This window comes from Podarcis cretensis (genome assembly GCF_951804945.1).
Source record: "Podarcis cretensis genome assembly, chromosome: 3".
NCBI lineage: Eukaryota > Metazoa > Chordata > Lepidosauria > Squamata > Lacertidae > Podarcis > Podarcis cretensis.
The window spans coordinates 33,989,066-34,007,834 of record NC_137172.1 but is presented as its reverse complement, the minus strand read 5'-3'; the positions used below and the strand labels follow the sequence as shown (position 1 = coordinate 34,007,834).

General features: G+C 45.4%; 1 protein-coding gene across 1 annotated transcript in view; it reads right to left on the bottom strand.

Moving 5' to 3' along the window:
- GALNT14 (polypeptide N-acetylgalactosaminyltransferase 14) overlaps nt 1–18,769 on the bottom strand; it is a 244,974-nt gene that overhangs the window by 20,623 nt on the left and 205,582 nt on the right. The window contains exons 6-9 of the mRNA XM_079969269.1: nt 18,620–18,741; nt 6,827–6,914; nt 4,827–4,911; nt 1,069–1,172 (exon numbers count right to left, since the gene is read on the bottom strand). Coding sequence (XP_079825395.1) covers nt 1,069–1,172; nt 4,827–4,911; nt 6,827–6,914; nt 18,620–18,741 — 399 coding nt within the window. The remainder of the gene's footprint in view (nt 1–1,068; nt 1,173–4,826; nt 4,912–6,826; nt 6,915–18,619; nt 18,742–18,769) is intronic.

Sequence of the window (18,769 nt, the reverse complement as noted above, 5' to 3'; positions counted from 1 at the left end):
TGTTATGCAGAGAAACATACTCCAAATATCCTTTCACTTGGTCTGTAATCATCTTACATAGAAGAAGAAGAAGAGTTTGGATTTGATATCCCGCCTTTCACTCCCTTTAAGGAGTCTCAAAGTGGCTAACATTCTCCTTTCCCTTCCTCCCCCACAACAAACACTCTGTGAGGTGAGTGGGGCTGAGAGACTTCAGAGAAGTGTGACTAGCCCAAGGTCACCCAGCAGCTGCATGTGGAGGAGCGGAGATGCGAACCTGGTTCCCCAGATTACGAGACTACCGCTCTTAACCACTACACCACACTGAGCTGTAAACATGGTGCAGCAAGAGAGCAGATGGGTGGATGGATCTCTCTTGGAAAACCATGTGCACACAATCATGCTCATGCCTAGATTCACTGCTTGTGAGATTGTTTTATTGACTTCAAGTGCTCCATGCGGACAACAAGCAGTTAACAACAAACAGAAGATCTCGTGTCAGGCCACAGATCATTGAGATTCCAGAACAGATGTTCCAACTCCACCCATGTGAGAGGCTCTCCCACAGCCACCATAAAATCGTCCCCGAGAAGAACAGCCCATTCTTTCTCCGCTTGGTGACACGTTAGTAAAATGCACTGCACTAATTAGAGAGATCCCATAGGAAAACCCTACCAGACATTTCAAATTAACTCTGACACGGACCATTTCTTTCTTTTAAAATGCCTCAAGTGGCTAAGGTCATGGCAAATCTGTGCACACCACGTTTTACCACTCGGAGACTGTCTTTTTGCCAAGGGACCACCTGCCTGCCTGTCCACCTGCCCTTTTTGCAAAGTTGATGATGGCATCAAAGAGATGATATAATATTTGCCTTTGCATTATGAACGAAAGGATGGTGCTGGTGGAAAAGCGAAGTTGGCACTTTAATAAAGGCACTGAAAAGAATTGAGCTCTTGTTTGCTTAGATTTCTGGCAAATAATAAGTGGAACATTTGAGTGATGGATGACCAAAAGAATGCAAACTCCCCTGCCTCTTGAATCTTGGCTAGCAAGGACGATGGTTGTTGTAGAGTGACAGGGACTCACCAAAATTCTCTCCACCCCAGATGTCCATCGCTGCATCGTATTTCCCAAGGTGGTTGAACCAGGCCTTGTCAATTACAAAAAGACCTCCTGCAATGATTGGAGTCCTGCATAGTTGGGGACAAAAGAAGACAGAGGCTCTCACTTGGACTCCTTTGTAAGAGGGTTTGCATACACACACAGAGAGAGAAATCCACATCCTTGTTTCCTGGCCCATGTGCATTTTTGATCTGTAAATAGTCAGATACATGGCTTTTTAATTCCCAGGTATGAATATGGAAAATGTCCTGGAAGCAGGAAGGAGGAGGGATCTGAATGTATGAATGCTCCAAGTGGGACGCACTAGCAGGCACACAAACCCTGCCCCCAATATCCTTGTGGATGGCGTCATTCCCCAACCTTCCCAGGGTTGCATGGGAAAGGTCTATAGGGGCTTTCAACTTGCGCGTGCTTGAATGCAGGTGAGGACCATGATAATGCAGTGCCCACAAGTGTATAGAGGAATCTAGTTGTGTTCAAGGGAACATGACTAGAAGCCCCCCTGCAGAGCTTTCCTGCACACCACAGAAAAGGGTACAACACACATAGGGACACTGGGGGTGGGATTTGCATGGATGTCCCTGTTCCCACTTTCTTATGTGATTGGTCATATATGCCTGAGCACACCTATCGTCTGTTAGTATTCTGTTCATTTGAAAATCCACAAGCAGAGGCCAATGGGAGATAAAAGACTCTTGCAGCAGACAGCACAACCACTATTCCCGCATTAGCGCATGCTCACAAACACCAGGCTGCACTGCACTAGCTAACGCCATTGGGTGTTTGTTTTTTTAAAAAAGTGTATGTACCCAAATTCAAATGGCTAAAACTTCTTCTGGCTGCCTCTCTGCAACATTTTCAAACTCAGATTGCTTCCAGAGGCTACAGCCATTGAGGTAAATTCAGTCTGTTTGTTAAATCCCTCTGCACGTATCACGTTTCATTTATTTTTTGAGGAAAGAAAAAGCGCAATCCTATACATATCTACCCAGAAGTAAGTCCCACTGAGTTCAATGGGGCTCGCTTACAAGTAAGCATGTCCAGGATTGCATCCTAGCAGGATTCCTTCTATTCTATCTAATACCTGCACACAAAATAGACCACTCAATAAATCGTCATAATAAAATTTGAAACTTGTGTTTCAAAGAAGACTTGTTATTTGTATGTCAGTCAGAAGTGCTAATGCACTCATCAGCGCCACTCCTACAAGCCTGAAGTTTTCAGTCCTGATTGCAGGCTTCCACACCAAAAATGCACTTAGCACTCGGGGGTTATTTACATGGCATTATTTAACTGGGGCTCTGTGCCTAGTTTTATCCTGCGAGGAGCCTCGTTTCAAGGAGAAAGTCACACTTTCTCAGAAGGACAAAGAGCTTTTAAGAAGCCCTTTGTAATCAGTTGGGTTTTGATTTGAAAACAGAGTTATTTGCCCTCCCTCTTTCCCTCCAGATCAGCTGGGAAGAAAAGGAAAGAAGTGGCACTGAGTGGGGCTGAGACTATGTGGCAAACTGCTGTTAATTTTGCAGCTCAGATCCTACCCTCAGCAGCCTGTTTCATGCCTCAAAGAGCCTTTTCTCTTTGATGATTCTTCTGATGGCGGACTGTGATAAGGCAGAAATGGTGCTTTCTCTCCTGCAACAGGGCAGCGTCAAAATGTGGGGATGCCATGAGGCAAAAATGATGATCAAGAAGAATTGGGATGCAGGAATAAAGGGAAATGCTTGGAGCATCTATCTGGCCTAGAGCTCTGAGGATGCACTGCAGGTAGATTTCCACTCTAGGATTAGGGAGGTCCCACATCTGAAGCTCAGCCTCAAAAAAAAATGGAATGCCTTGGACTAGCTTTTAGGGCACATATGAAAAATTATGTCTCTTATCATGATGGCCTGTTTCCTTTGTTCCTAGTTAGGGAAAGGGGTGGCAAACCATCATTATGCCATCTTTAAACGCATCTGTCAGAGCTGCCCAAGGTCCCAGCTCACAAAGGACCAACGCCAGTTCTTGCTATATACAAAAGTCTTTATTAAGGTTCAGTTTCCATTTCAAAGCCGCGGCGCGCAGCTCTACGTCTCAACCCTAGACCGCTGAAGCTCCATCTGAATCTCCTCCCCCTCGACACCAGTTCAAGACCCTAGCCTTGCTCCACCTCCTCCTTTGCTCCTTTCTCCTCTGGGTCCTTCTGCCCGCTGGGGTGTCGCCCTTTCTGGACTCTTCTGATGCTGATTCCCCGGATTCTTCCCCCTGCTTCCGGCATGCTTTAGGACCTGGCTCCCAATCCGACCTCCCTGCTGTCCCGCGCTCCTGTACATTTGAACTTGGCGCGCGCGCCCAGCCGGCAACCTTCCTCCTGACCGTTACACTGCTCCTGTCACTGCTTCCCCCTTCGGGGGGGTTAGCTGGGTCTGACTTCCCCTCCGTTCCCTCACTCAGCGATAGAGGCGTGGTCAGCCCTGCCTCATCTTCTCTCCCCACTGGAGTGGAAGCCGGCCCTGACACATGGGACTCTTCCCCCCCGCTACGCCCTGGTGGGGAAGCTGGTCCCGATCTCCAGCTGCTGCTTTGGGAGTCGCCGCTGGCCCCTTGCTTCTGGTGCGTCCTTCCCAGGACCCCCCTTGCCCTGGCCATCGGCGCCCCCTTCTGGGAATCTTCCGAATCGCTGGAGAAGCTCATGGAATCTCTCGGCCCACTGTCATACTCCCCTACGCTGCCCTCGGATTGTTCCCCTTCGCTCTCCGCTTCCTCTCTCCCCTGTGCCTCTGCTCCTGAACCCCTGACAGCATCATTATGCCATCTTTAAAACAATGTGTATTTAAGATGCATTTCAGCAAAGCACTGAATCGTAAATTGCTGTAACCTGCTTTGGGACCTGCTGGAGAAGGGTGAGTAATAAACAACAGCAACAACAATTCATTATTCATATGCTGCCCATCTGACGGGGTTGCCCCAGCCATTCTGGGCAGCTTCCAACACATTAAACACAGCAGGACATCAAAGATTAAAAATATTAGAAACAAGCCCTACTTCTAATTTCTTATGGGTTAATACGCTTTGAGCCAAACTGTCATAGGACACATTTCTCAGTATGTATCAAATCAGTGGTGGGGAGACTTTTTCAGCCTGAAGACCTACATTCCCACACGGTGGGTGGGTCCAGAGACAAAGGGACTGGAGAAATAGGGCATTTGTTCAGTAAGCTGCAGTCCAGCTACACAAAACCCAGCTATTTCTACACACACACACACACACACACACACACAGCTCTATTCATCCAAGCAAGCAATCAGCACTAACACAGTTCCCAGCCAGGCAAAAAAAGCACATGAGCAATGTGCAGAGCAGACTACTGAGAGGGTGTAGTCTGGGGAGCCCCAAAGGCTGGGCAGAGAGATTCAGTGTGGTGTGGTGGTGAGAAAGTTGGACTAAGACCCAGGAGACCAGGGTTCAAATCCCTACTCAGCCATGAAGCAACTCTCAGCCCCACCTACCTCACAGGGTTGTTGCGAGGATATTTGGGAGAGGAGGAGAGCCATATACACCACCTTGAATTCCTTGGAGGAAAAGTGGAATATCAAGAAGACGACGACAGAGAGGCCTCGGGTGCCACAGTTGGCTCTTGCGCCTAGGGTTCCCTACCACAGCATTAAAGCAAAGTATCTTTTGCCTCTCTTCCGCAGATCTGTGCTTGTCACCCCTGTTTTACCTTCTTCCTTCTTGTCACTTACTTGATGGGCTCTGTGGGGTCTGTCCGCTTTGCCTTCTGCTCTGGAGAAAGTTGTTCCCATTTAAAATGCAGGCTCCAGTCAAACCCTAAATAGGAAGTGAACAGCGGGAACAAAGGGATTAGAGATGGTGCTTCCAACTACGGACCCATCGTCGCCAAGCTGCTTTGCATCAATATCATTGCATGAGTTATGTTGATAATCAACACGGCGATTAGTCTTATCCAGGAGGGGATTTCACATCTTCCCATTGCCAAAGAAGAAAAGTCACAGCCTTAATATCCAGTCTATAGATCCTTTTGCGTTAGCTGTCAGGGACTGGACAGAGGAGGAACGGTGGAGACCGCCTCCCCAGGTTGAACCTTGCAGAGAAGAAGAAGACAGTATAGATTTACAAGAAGGGTTTGCAGGAGGTCACAGCTCAGAGAGATATGAGGGGCAAATTTGGGAGATAATGGGAGAGGAGGAGGAGGAGGAGGGGAAGGCAGAGCTGGAGCAGCTGGCTGACACGTTATCACTAGAAAACATTCCAGACACCCCTTCTCCCAGAATCTGGAGAGCATTGAAAGTAGGAGAGTAAAGGGCTTGGAGACAAATGGCCTCACTGTAAGGTGAGTGGTGCTGTTGACGATTGAGGAGAGAAGGGTGGTGGAGATTACTTGGAGCAATGCCATTATTCCAAGCGGCAGCATTTCTAAGCCTCTCTCTATGAATATTGTATAAAAGACATTGGTAAGACCTTCCTTGTCTATCTATTCCTGGCAGCCTACACTGCCCCGTTGCAGGAGAGAAAGCACTTGATTAGCACATCTTTATCTAATGAGAAAGAACTGTGAGATCTGTGGTAGCTTACACATTAGAAGTGGCTCACTGGGTGGAGCAGGGCTGCTATGCTCACTTTCTAGCAAGCGAGTCGCTGTAGCTTACAGGGGAAGGATGAGATGACAGGGAGGCTGGTGCAGTGGAAAGGTGGCAGAGCCAATCTAGTTGGTGCTATCCTGACCTCCTTGTCACCTCCTTGCCCCCATCCCTTTTAGCAGTAGCAACCCATCTGCCGAGAAGCTCATGTACAAATTCCACCTCACCTGGTCGGAAGTTTCTGTCACACACAGCAGTTGGTATATTTCTCTTTCTCTCCCCAGCTGTACATCAGCCTCACTTTATTACACACAGACTATTAAAAGGAGCCCAAATGCAGTGGTGGGTTTCAAGGAGAATTTAACTGATTAGCAATGAAACTGATTTTTCAAAAACCCAGCATGGATTTTGCAAGAAAATCAAAGCCGTCTTGGGTCATACAGACTCCATTAAGAACATGAGCTCCGTTGGATCAGGCCAGAGTTCAGCACCTGTTCTCCCAGCAGCCAACCAGATGCCTATTATTATAGTAGTAGTAGTAGTAGTAGTAGTAGTAGCTTGTTATCAAAGTCTCCAAGGGACTTACATTTGAAAACATAAACCAAAACGCATTATACTATTAGAATTTCACATAAAACTTTAACGTTCTTACACAAACACCTACAAATATCCCTTTCCTACTGTAAATTCCCTGCAAGTTTTTTTTTTTCCAGAGACATGCTGTCTCTCATTCTGGAAGTGGAATGTGAATAGTAGCCCCTGAAAGCTTCCCTCCCTCCCCCCCTTTTGAGAATAACATACGAATAATTCAACAAGTCTAAATTCCCTTTAATGACAACCAAGTTGGTGGCTTTCATTACGTCTTGCAGTAGCAAGCAATGCAAGTACATAAATATAACACTTGTACTCCACATTTCACTCAGGACTTTCTGCATTGCAGGGGATTGGACTTGATGACCTTCAGGGTCCCTTCCAACCCTACAATTCTATGTTTCTATACTTCTTATTCCCCTCTAGTGACTTTGCTCATGCACTTGCCTGAACCAGGCATAGCAAGCACCTGCTAATATCTCATATGCACCAGTTAGCGTGTTAGTGGCCCCTGGCCTAAACATTTACCTGTGTACAGGTGACTGCAGACTCACCTCCTCTCAGATCTGAAGAAGCTGCCACATAAGCAAAAGTGTCCAGGTTGATGATATCAATAACTGGACTCACCACGTGCTTTGGGTCCTGATAACAAAGATGAAAGTACAATAAATATATTTGTGTATTACATTTACGCTGCAAGGGTATTGCATTTCCCAGTCCTGGAAGGCACTAAAAGTTGTACTTGGGAAAATGGGACTTTCCCTGGAATTTGCCAGAAGGCTGTGAAAGGAGGGAAGAGAATACCAACATCCCAACCCAATAAAATGAAGGATCAGATGCAGAAGAACTTTTTTCAGCTCTCAACAGATTGGTTCGATTCTATTAAACCTTTTTTTTTTTTACACTGTGCTTTTGAGATTGGTGCACTTTGTTTCTTCATGAGTATCACAGGATATTGTGGATATTGCACTGGGTAATGTTTGCGATGTTGCAAACAAAGAGCAACACTCTCTCCATCTTTGCCAATTTGAGGGTGGAGCTGTCCTATTCTACAGCAAGTCTTGTCACCTCTCCGTCATCACACAAAGAGAGGACAGAATACTCTGGTACCTAAATGAGCCTTTTTGGAGTATCGTTTCAGGGAAGTAGAGCCCACTTTCATTCAGAAAGAATGAGAATCATCCAAAACATGCTGACAAAAAAGTCAGAAGTGTTGAAGAAAGAAACGGGATGGTTGTTTTCACTGCAGAAGGAATTTCTGTTCATAGAGAAATTCCCAGAAGATGCCAGTTTATTTCTTTTAATTAGCTGAAAAGTTTTCTTTTAAATAGAAAAATTGCTATGGGCCTGGTCAGGCACTTCCCTCGGCTAATTCCTATGCTGCTGTAGAGACGCAAGAGCCTCTATGCGTACTTTAGGGTCCCAAATGAGGGGGGGCAGTGATTTGTGTAAAGCAAACAAACACCTGCACTTAGGGGCACAGATTCCATATAATGCCTAGGTAGGGCCAGCCCAGAATGTTTTGCCACCTGGGGCAAAACAGGCAATGTCCCGTTGTCCTGAAAAGGAGCAAGCAGTGTGTGTGTGTGTGTGTGTGTAAGTGGTAGAAGCTGACAAGTGCAGGAGAGTCGTGTGCTCCTTGGAGGCTGGGTCTGCCACCTGAGGCGACTTCCTTACTGTGCCTAATGGCCCTGGTATTATGAGGCTGTTCTGGAATTATGAGCAGAAGGCCTTGGCTCATCATCTGTGCCTTTAAGGGATTCCTTCCCACCAGCATTACTGGAGAGGGGCAGGATCTAGCCAAGTGGAAGAGGCTCCCAGTATGCTCCGATAAAGTCCATTGGAAAGGCAACAAGAAAGGAAAGCAGTGGGGAGGTAAAATACGTGAAGAAACTTCTTATGTCTTTTCTGAGCGCTGGGGCACCACCTCCCATGTCAATCAACTTCTCCTAAATCCATTGTTGAGCAGTTCCTTTGTACAGGAAGAAAAGCTTTTATTTTTATTGCAAGTGGAGTTGCTAAATACTTGGTCGAATAATTTACCACCTCCAAGCAAACTCACCCCTTTGAAACCTGCTTCCTTAATATTTTTCTGCTGACTCTCAGTGGACAAACCAAAGGGAAGCTGCTGAAGAACATGCTGCCCATAAAGTCAGCAACGGGGAAAGGCAAAATCACAGCTGAAGTTCAATGCAAGCCAGGGAGGAAATCCCATTGAACTCAATGGGACTTAACTTCTGAGTTAGGAAAAGCTTAGAACAGCACTATCAACAGTACAAGAGAATCTCTCCTCACTCCCACACCTGGCAATTGCTGTGGCTTTTCCAGTTGTGAGAAAAGAGTTTGAAAGAATTAGATTTGTCTGTTACGTTTATATAACACCCAGGCAACTGTGTGGCTAACATACACCATAAGACAAAGAAATACAATTTTTTCCTCTTTTTTCTTTTATATTTTAAAAGCACATTAAAACAATAAACTACAAAGCAAAGAAGTCAGGCAACCCCACCCCACCCCACAAAACCCCACCTAAAATTATCATAAAACTAAGCAGCTAAAAAAGCAATATTTGGTTCTTATTGCTCAATTAATATATAGCCATAGGTGGAAGAGGAGGGCCCAAATATCTATCAGGGTGGTGGTACAGCAAAATTTTGTCAGCTCTGAATGGCCTTTTCCTTTCTATTTCTTTATTTGTTTTGTTTTGTTTTGTTTTTTTAAAAATAGCCCAGACTCCAATTATAGCTCAAAGCTTCAAGCTTTTCTCCCTATGAGACTGAATCCCTTTCCACAGGTATGCAGCTGACCAAACACTGTTGGGAATCAGCTCTTGCAAAAAGCTGGGTGTGAAAATTCTCTTAATTATGCTGCGGTGCACAAATCCGGTAGCCAACAGTGGCCCCTAAAATTGGGTCTGGCACATGGCTTGATGAAGAGAGACGAAAACCTAATTTCCAAGAAGGCTTGAGCCCAGGAATGCCTCAATTAAACAGTGCAAACTGAAAGGAAAGTAGGAAGCTGCCTTATACTACCAACTGGTCCATTTAGTTTAGCATCAGGTATTCCGGCTGGCAATTGCTCTCCAGGATCTCAGAAAGAGGTCTTCACCTTTACCTTCTACTACCACCAGTATTATGGTGCCTGGGGTTTAACCTAGAATCTAGGTTAACCTAGAGTCTCACCACTCTATTCTGATACTCACTTGGGATTAAAACACAGCAAGATCAAAGAGGAAGGCATTGAATTTATTCCCAAACTGGACTGTGGACCACTGGTAGCCCATGAGCTTCATTTGGGTGAGCCACAGCATGTCTGTGGATCTGTGGTTGACGGTGGGAGATGGCACATCCATAGCATGAAACACCCATATTCATTTTAAATTGTATTCCTATTGCTTTTTGCTTTCTTATATTCTGTCCTATTGCATGTACAATTTGAATTCTATGGAACTACAATGGCTAAGATAGAAAAGTCATTAAGTGGTTGGCCAGCAAGTTCTTGGTAATTTTCAAGTAGTTCTTGGAGGGGGGATGTTTGGGAACTACTGAAATATTGTGATTAATACATAAGACTGAAAGGATCTTGAATGTCTATAATATCTACTCTCTGAGCATTTTGTTGTAATTTATGGGCTCTGCTGTGGTGGTGGTAGAATCATGGGGCTAAAATAGATGCAAAGATTATATAGATCACATAAGAAGGCAGCAAATAGCTTCAGCCTGAGGCTGGAAGTGCCTTATGTTTTCTTCATAAACTCTCCCCACCCCCAGTATAAAACTAACCTACAGCTAACCCACACAATCTTTTAAAGTTTAAATAACTCTAATTACCATAAAAAAGTTATTCTCTTAAAATTAATTCCCCTACAGCAGGAGTTATTCTCCTACAACTATATTTATTCTCTGACAATTAATTCGAATAATTTTAACATATATTAGAAGATAAGGTTGAGTCTTTATAGCAAGCCCATTATAGCAGGAATAAAAGATAACCGAAGAAAGTATAATCAAGGAAGGAAGGAAATAAATCCAAAACGGGTTGTGAAAGATATCTTCTACTACCAGTGTTGTATAAAAAGCAGAGAGGAAAAGAGGAACAGTATATATATTTTATTCCAAATCTTGGCTCGAGCTGATAGCAATGTTTACAGGCAACTTTTACTGTGGGATCTGGGCTGTTTAGGTAAAAGCTTCCCAGTTGGTGTTCGAGTAAGAATTATTGGATGTGTAGAGACAGTACCGACTCTCCTGAATCACTTATATATTTTTAAAAACCAGCGCTCTCTCTCAATACCCTGGAGAAGTCAAAGACAGAGTGCTACCTGGTACTCAAACGGCTTGGCTGCCAGACAAATCGGTTCCCGAACACCACAAACCCGTAAGTGTTCTGGTTTGTGAACATTTTTCAGATGCCGGACATCTGACTCCCGGAACGGATTAAGTTCGAGAACCAAGGTACCACTGTATTCTCATTCTTCTTCTCCTGCATATATACAGAGCCTGATCCATACAGAAGAGAGAGTCCCACCAAGAGAGGCCAGGAATTGACCCATGCAATGCAGGTGCTGTACCACGGAGTCAGGGCCATCTTTACCCATAGGCGTTAGGGGTGCAGGGCACCCGGGCGCCAGGCCAAGAGACTAGGGCTGGAGAGTTGAGTCCGGGGAAGAGCCTGCCCATTGGCTGGAGTGCCATAGCAGGCTCTTCTGCTGCAGGCGGCTCTGTGCCATGAGTTTGGGGGCAACCAAGCCAGTGAGATGCTGAGGTGGCCGGCCGGCTCCGCCCTCCTGCATGTCTGGGACTGAGGAACCGGGGGGGGGCTCTTTGCACCCTGGTGCTGAAGACAGCCCTGCACGGAGTCACAACCCTTCCACTGCACCACTGGTATGTTAATGATATTCATGGAATGGGCCAGTATATTATAAGATATATTTAACGATGCATATGGAGAAGGGCTGTAGCTCAGTGGCAGTGCATCCTCTTTGCATGAAGACGGTCCCAGGTTCAATCTTAGGCAACCCCAGGGAGTGACTGGGAAAACTCCCTGTCTGATGCCATGGAGAGTTGCTGCCAGTCAGAGCTAGACAGGCTAATAGTCTAGAGAAGAGGAAGGCTAGAGAAGAGGAAGTAATGAAGAAAGAAGAGGTTGCTTAGCATCTTTCCTTCAAGCTGGATACATGCAAAACTATATAGTTTCATGTTCCACCCCCCAGCATCTCTCTTCAAACAGGAAAAACAGGAGTGGTGTGTGTGTGTGTGTGTGTGTGTGTGTGTGTGTGTGTGTTGGATAGTGGAACATCGCCATCCATTGGCTCATTACCATGACATTAACAAAAGCCTGTTTTCAGGTGATGAAGATTGATTCCTTCTGTAAAAACGCCTTGGGCCTTGTAATTACATTTTAGGGGAAAGTTATTTGGCTAAAACAAATTGGTAATGGTAGACACATCAGCTCTCCAAGTAAAAACAAGACAGCATGCAGAGGCACAAATCCGTACCTGCGCTAAACAAAGTGGAAATCCCCTGCAAGCTAACACTTCTGCTTTGTAATGCTCTCCCAGTTACAGATAATGGACATCCCCTTTATCTGGCACAAATTCATTTAGTCAAAGCCACTCATTTCCACAAACAAATGTGCTCCCAAGTGCTGCTTCTGCCTCCATTATCTATTCATTTCTGGGTGGTTATTTTGAGCCCTCTAGCTGCCCCATCCAGCCCCTAGCTGCCCCATCCAGCACCAGAAGTAACTGTCACAAGGGACTGAGGCCTCTCCTTCCATACATGAGGTGGATGGTGGCACCTGGCTCCTTTATTAATGGCTGAGAGGCCAAGAGAGATGCTGGGGGAGGGGATAATAATAATAATAATAATTTATTATTTATATCCCGCCCATCTGGCTGGGCCTTCCCAGCCACTCTGGGCGGCTTCCATAAAAACCAAAAATACAGTAAAATCACACGTTAAAAACTTCCCTGAACAGGGCTGCCTTAAGATGTCTTCTGAATGTCAGGTAGTTGTTTATCGCTTTATAACATTGGCACCTTTCCTGAGGTCTCCTGTGTTCCCATTGCTGCTGCCAAATTGCATAAAATAAGGTCTCTGTAGAAGTGGAGTGCTGAGACACAGCCATGGGAGAAAATCGTTTCGGTTCATCATGATTCTCGCTTCCCCAAACAATATGTTTAGGGAAGCTTTTAGTATTTGATTAATTATTGTATTTTAATATTTTGTCGGAAGCTGCCCAGAGTGGCTGTGGAAACCCAGCCAGATGGGCGGGGTATAAATAATAATAAATTGTTGTTGTTGTTGTTTGCAATCCAAAACAAATCTATCCTGCAAAATTTGCAGGGTTCTGAATGTAGTGGTGTAGTTCTCCATCTGAAAAAGGTGTATGTTAGGTGAAAGTGTGCTTAAAAATGCAAATATTAGTGAAGATAACATAAAATGCATTGTATTAGGGGAAAATGTGTATATTAGGAAAATTTGCATACAAAAATGTGTGCATGTGCATTCAAAAGGCTGGCAAGCTATTGTGAGGAACTTTTCTTTTTTTAAGAGCAAACTGAAGTGAAATGTGGAAAGAAAGCAAAAGTGACGGATTTTGTAGTGGTTAGAGTAGGGCCTGGATGACCAGGGTTCGATTCTCCACTTGGATCAGAAGCTCACTGGCTAAACTTGGGCCAGTCACTCTCTATCTCTCTCTCTCAGTCTAACCTACCTTCACAGGGTTGTTGTGAGAATGGGATGAGGAGGGGAGTAACCCATTCATGCCCTTTTGACCTCCTTGGATGGAAAAGCGGGATATAAGTGCAACAAACGAGTAAATGAATGAATACTTGCACTTCACTGAACAGGACCCCCTTCTACCAGGTCCTAAACGGAGGCTGCAAGCTTCTCCCATACGGGATTCAGCTCCACGAACAGCAGAGCTCTATGCAGATGCAGCCAGGCAATCCAAGCATCAACAAAACCTCAAGGAGACCCTGTCACCTCGCGTATCCATCAGAGAAATATGTATCTGTCATGTGTACTTTGCCCGAGAGACACTTTTCTTTTAAAGTGCCTTTGGGGTTTGATGCCCAGCGTTAATTTACTATTCCATTACACCCTCCCCTGCTTACACACACAAAGACACGAGTACACTTTGCTTCTTGGACGCTTGCCATGCGTTAGAAATCTGGCTAAACAGATGTTTTGCTGAATGAAAAATGGAAAGTGACATGATGCAGGTTGCGGGGGGGGGCCGGGGGGGCAGTTGCTGATTCAGATGCATTCTGGGTTCTCGATCTCTTTGATGCGCAGAAGTTTATTAAGCCGAAATGGACTGTTTCCTGCAAGCCACAAATTAAGAGAAGACCATTAATCTTTGGAATGGGAGGAAGAAGAGCGTGGCAGGCAAAAATGAGTCGCCTTTCCAGCACCAGGCTGAAGGTGGCAGCAGTAACATTTAATACAGTTGAACAAACACGGTTTGACACTGGCAAAAAAAGAAAAGAAAAAAAGTCAGGGTGTAATTTTCGCTTGGAAGTAAGATAGCGCAGGTGTGAGACTTCCCCACCTTTAAGGTGGGAAATGTGGGTGTAGGAAAAGAAAAGAAACATCTATTTTACACGCACACAACCGTTCACCTGTCCCATCAACATTTACTCAACGACCCGAAAAAAGGCAAAGTGGAACAAAGTACTTTTGAAAGGCTACAAATGTACATCTGAGGCATACGGCCCCTTGATCTCCTTACACGATGGTCCCTCTGTTTATCCCATCCAGTCCACACTGGAAATGAAATTAAAGCGCTCAGCATCTCAAATAAAATGAGCTGGGTTGCAAAAGCTATTAACTAAGTGATGTGCTCTTCAGGAAAGGGAGGAAGGTACAGTGGTACCTCGGGTTACAGACGCTTCAGGTTACAGACTCTGCTAACCCAGAAATAGTACCTCGGGTTAAGAACTTTGCTTCAGGATGAGAAGAGAAATCGAACGGTGGCAGCAGGAGGCCCCATTAGCCAAAGTGGTGCTTCAGGTTAAGAACAGTTTCAGGTTAAGAATGGACCTCCAGAATGAATTAAGTTCTTAACCCGAGGTACCCCACTCCCACCAACTGGCTGGATGCCACATCATCCTTGGACTGAGACCAGCCCTGATAACAGTGTTATGAGTTTCAAGGGGGCCAAGGCAGCATCTAGTAAGGGTTGGAATCTAGTCGAAAAGGCTGCTAACCTGGCCAGGCAAGTTTCTTTGTAAGATAATGGCCACTTAAGCACTCAGCACCTCAAATAAAATGACCTAGGTTGCAATCTGGCTGACTGCCACGTCATCCTAGGACGGAGAACAGCAGGCCAAGCAGTGCTGGGCATATGTGCCATTTGTGTGTGTGAATTGGGCTGATGCTGGAAGCTGGGGACACAGAGACATGTTTGCTCTGTGCTGGACTTGAGGCTCCCCTGTACACCTAACGAGGAAGCAAGGGGTGGGAAAGTTGTGAGCCTCTTCATCCTATATATCTTTAAAGTCTTTAAAGTCTCCACTGGCTTTCGTTCCAAGGAAACTGGACCCTGGGGAAGAGTGCTTGGAATTTCTGGAGTCTCTCACTGCTGGGAAATTGGGATAGCGCATAGCAATATAACTGCTGTATGAGAGGCACGCATGCCTGGCTTTTTTTCACTTCACAACCACGCATCAAGCTGACTGGCTGGTTTTTTTAAAAGGTTCTGTGTTTGCCTTAGACTTCCTTTCTCTTTGCCTATACGAGTCAGGCGTTCTGTGCTCTGGACCTTGAGATTGCTTACTTTTGCACTCATTCTCCCGCAAATCCTGTACCACGTTTTGGGGATGGGTGTGTGGAATCTGTGACACTACAAAGCAGGTTCCTCATTGAAATGCAAGCCGCTAAGAGCACGAGAAACCACTGAGCTGGCCCCTCTTTCAAACATTCATGCAGGCTTCAATTTTGATTGTGTGGGTTTTGGTTTTTTTAAAAAAAAAAAATGGGAGGGAAATGAAAAGAAAAAGAGAAATTACAAATAAGAGAAGTTAACAGAGGTGACGTTTTGCTTTTATGCTTCATTCAGGCCCCGCCGCTGCCGCTGCCACTGCAACCATGTAATGAAATTCCTACGGCGCTGCTGCATATGGCATCCACATTCATCCATCACATCAGCTCTGAGCATGAGCTACATTCTCCCAATGCTGCAAGGGAAATACGGTTTGAGCTGCCATCCTGCTGGCTGCGAATCATCAAACATCTCATGCGGGAAAGGCGCCGTCAACCACTCTGATAGAGAGATTCGGAAGAGGGCGAGTGAGCGGGTGGGTGCAAAAAGGGGAGCGAAGGAGGTTAAAGGGGCCACGCTCAAAGCAGAGCAAACTTCGCTTGTGCACCATTTCCGAAACACACACCTCAGAAGAAAGCTCAGAGGACATCAGTGGGATTTTCTCCCCAGTAAAACATGAAAGAGAGTGCAAAATATGGTCTGAAGCTCAACATCAAAAAAACGAAGATCATGGCTACTGGTCCCATCACCTCCTGGCAAATAGAAGGGGAAGAAATGGAGGCAGTGAGAGATTTTACTTTCTTGGGCTCCATGATCACTGCAGATGGTGACAGCAGCCACGAAATTAAAAGACGCCTGCTTCTTGGGAGAAGGGCAATGACAGGCCTAGACAGCATCTTGAGAAGTAGAGACATCACCTTGCCAACAAAGGTCCGTATAGTTAAAGCTATGGTTTTCCCAGTAGTGATGTATGGAAGTGAGAGCTGGACCATAAAGAAGGCTGATCGCCGAAGAATTGATGCTTTTGAATTATGGTGCTGGAGGAGACTCTTGAGAGTCCCATGGACTGCAAGAAGATCAAACCTCTCCATTCTGAAGGAAATCAGCCCTGAGTGCTCACTGGAAGGACAGATTGTGAAGCTGAGGCTCCAGTACTTTGGCCACCTCATGAGAAGAGAAGACTCCCTGGAGAAGACCCTGATGCTGGGAAAGATGGAGGGCACAAGGAGAAGGGGACGACAGAGGACGAAATGGTTGGATAGTGTTTTCGAGGTTACCAGCATGAGTCTGACCAAGCTGCGGGGGGCAGTGGAGGACAGGAGTGCCTGGCGTTCTCTGGTCCATGGGGTCACGAAGAGTCGGACACGACTAAACGACCAAACAACAACAAAACATGCTCAGCATCAGGAAATAAGAACTGTGGACACATAAAGCAGTGCTGACAAAATAATTAATGCCTTGTCGCAAGATGCCATAGGATGAACATTCCTCCTGGGGTGAAGAGGACCAAGTCTTATGTTTGAGCAAGGATGGTTCCGGGTTTAAATCACTGATCAGCTTCCTGGATGCCTCTGGAGAAGTCACTAGTTTACTGCACAGGACTGCTGGGTGATGTTTAAAAACACATAGTTTTGCTTCATATACTGCAAAAATTATACTAAGTAATAGATTGAAGCTAACAAATGGGAGGTATTCTGAAGGGCGGAAGACCCTGAAAAGGAAATACTTTTCATGATAACTTATTTACTGTACTTGCCATATTTACATGAATGTCACATGCACTTTTTTGGCCAAATCATCGTGAAAATTAGAATGCGCATTAGATTTGATGGCGCATTAGATTTGATTGCAAGCTTGAGAAACACCGCTGACGTAGCAAATACTTTTTTTTGGTTGCAGGGTTTTGAAAATTGAGGTGTGCTTTAGATTTGATGTTGCATTAGATACACGTAAATACAGTAATCTTTGAATACCTGCTTTTATTGGTTTGGATATACTTGGGTGAAGGAAGCAACATTTCACAATGTGCTACTACGGCAGTGATGGGAAATGTGTGTCCTTCCTGATATTGTTTAACTCCAGCACCCACCAATTCAATGACCACTGATGATGGCAGCCAAATATCAGTTCTGCAACATCAGGACCACCGGCTCCCCATCCTTTTGCTATGGCCCATGGCTAACTGGTAAAACTGAGCAAACATTTCAGTGTCATTTCTGAGTACAGCTTCTTGCGTACACTTATTCAGAGCAACCTTTATTGCTCCCATTTTACAGATGGCACTATCCAATCAAGAGAGGCAAAGGAAGCCCATCGAAGCCGCAAGATACATTGTCAGAGAGAGATGCCGAGAGGTTCCCTGTCCGCATGAGGAGGCTACGAGGACACAACTGCAATGCCTTTATCTCTCTGAGAAGGACAATATTGGAGCTTTAATCTCATGTTCCCGTCTTTACCAGAAAGAGAACGCCATTGTCTGCTGTGAAAAAACCAGCAGGATTTAATTCCCATTAAATCAATTTATTAAAGCTTAATTTGCATGAAATTAAATTCAGCCCCTATTCAAAGAGCCATCACTCCCCTAAATCATTCAATACTGGGAATTGAACATAGGCCTAATTAAAAACTTGGCTGGAGCCATGCCTGCCTATTCCCTGTGTACCACTCAGCAACCCTGACAGGAGCCCTGGGGCTCTGCTGACTGAATTTGCATACACACGGGACGGCCCCTTCTTCGCTTGTTCTGCAGTATGGGCCTTCACTTCTGGGCCTCATCTGACACACATCACTCACTGAATCGCTGGGACAGGGTATCAGTTCTGCTCAGTCATCATTTTGAAGTGGACCTGAGCACATTTATTGCCAAGGCATCAGAAACACACCCACAGGAGGAAAAGTTATTGGACATCTACAGAGCAGATTCCAAAATGTCTTAGAAAATAACTACAGGGTTGTTTTTTCCCGACATAGCTGGGTTTGGATTATTTTTTCCTGGAAAAGTGTACAGCTGTTTGATCCCTTGTGATGCTTTGGAATCTGAGTCCACATACCAGTCCAGGAATCGGGACTCGGGATATATGTTAAGCTCAGTGGCGGAGGACATGTCTGGCTGAAGAAGGGGAGTGCTATTAGTGCTATCCCATGGACCAGACTCAAGTCACCGCAGAGCCATGCCTTCAACAAAGTGGACACAACACTAGGGAACCCCCTCCCATTAGAAATAAGGCAGGCACTATCCTTGCCAAGCTTCAGCTGCCAGGTTAAACATGGCTTTGTTTCAGGAGGCCCTTGTAGCATAAATGCAATTAACAATATATTTTTCAGTGTTTTAATGTTTGTTCTAAATTTGGCGTTTCACATGTTTTAATCTTTGTAAACCACTTTGAAGCCCAGAGGTGGGGTATACTTAAAAAAATAAAAATACTGTATTGCTCAGATTTCAAAGGCACCTCCCACCTATAGCTTTTTGCCCTCCACCAGTGGCTCCCCGGTCTAAAAGCTGGATGTAAGCAGAGTTGAGGCCCACTGCTACTTCTGACAAAGGCCAAGTCCTGCCGAGCTGCTCAGGGAACACTTACCTCTTTGATCCTTTGTAAAAGAGGCAGCAGCCAGTCCTTGTTCACCTCACAGTGACTGTCTAGAAAGGTCAAAACGCCTGCCTGTGCCACATCTGCTCCTCGAATGCGGGACCGGATCAAACCTGTCAAGATGCACACAAACTCAAGTGC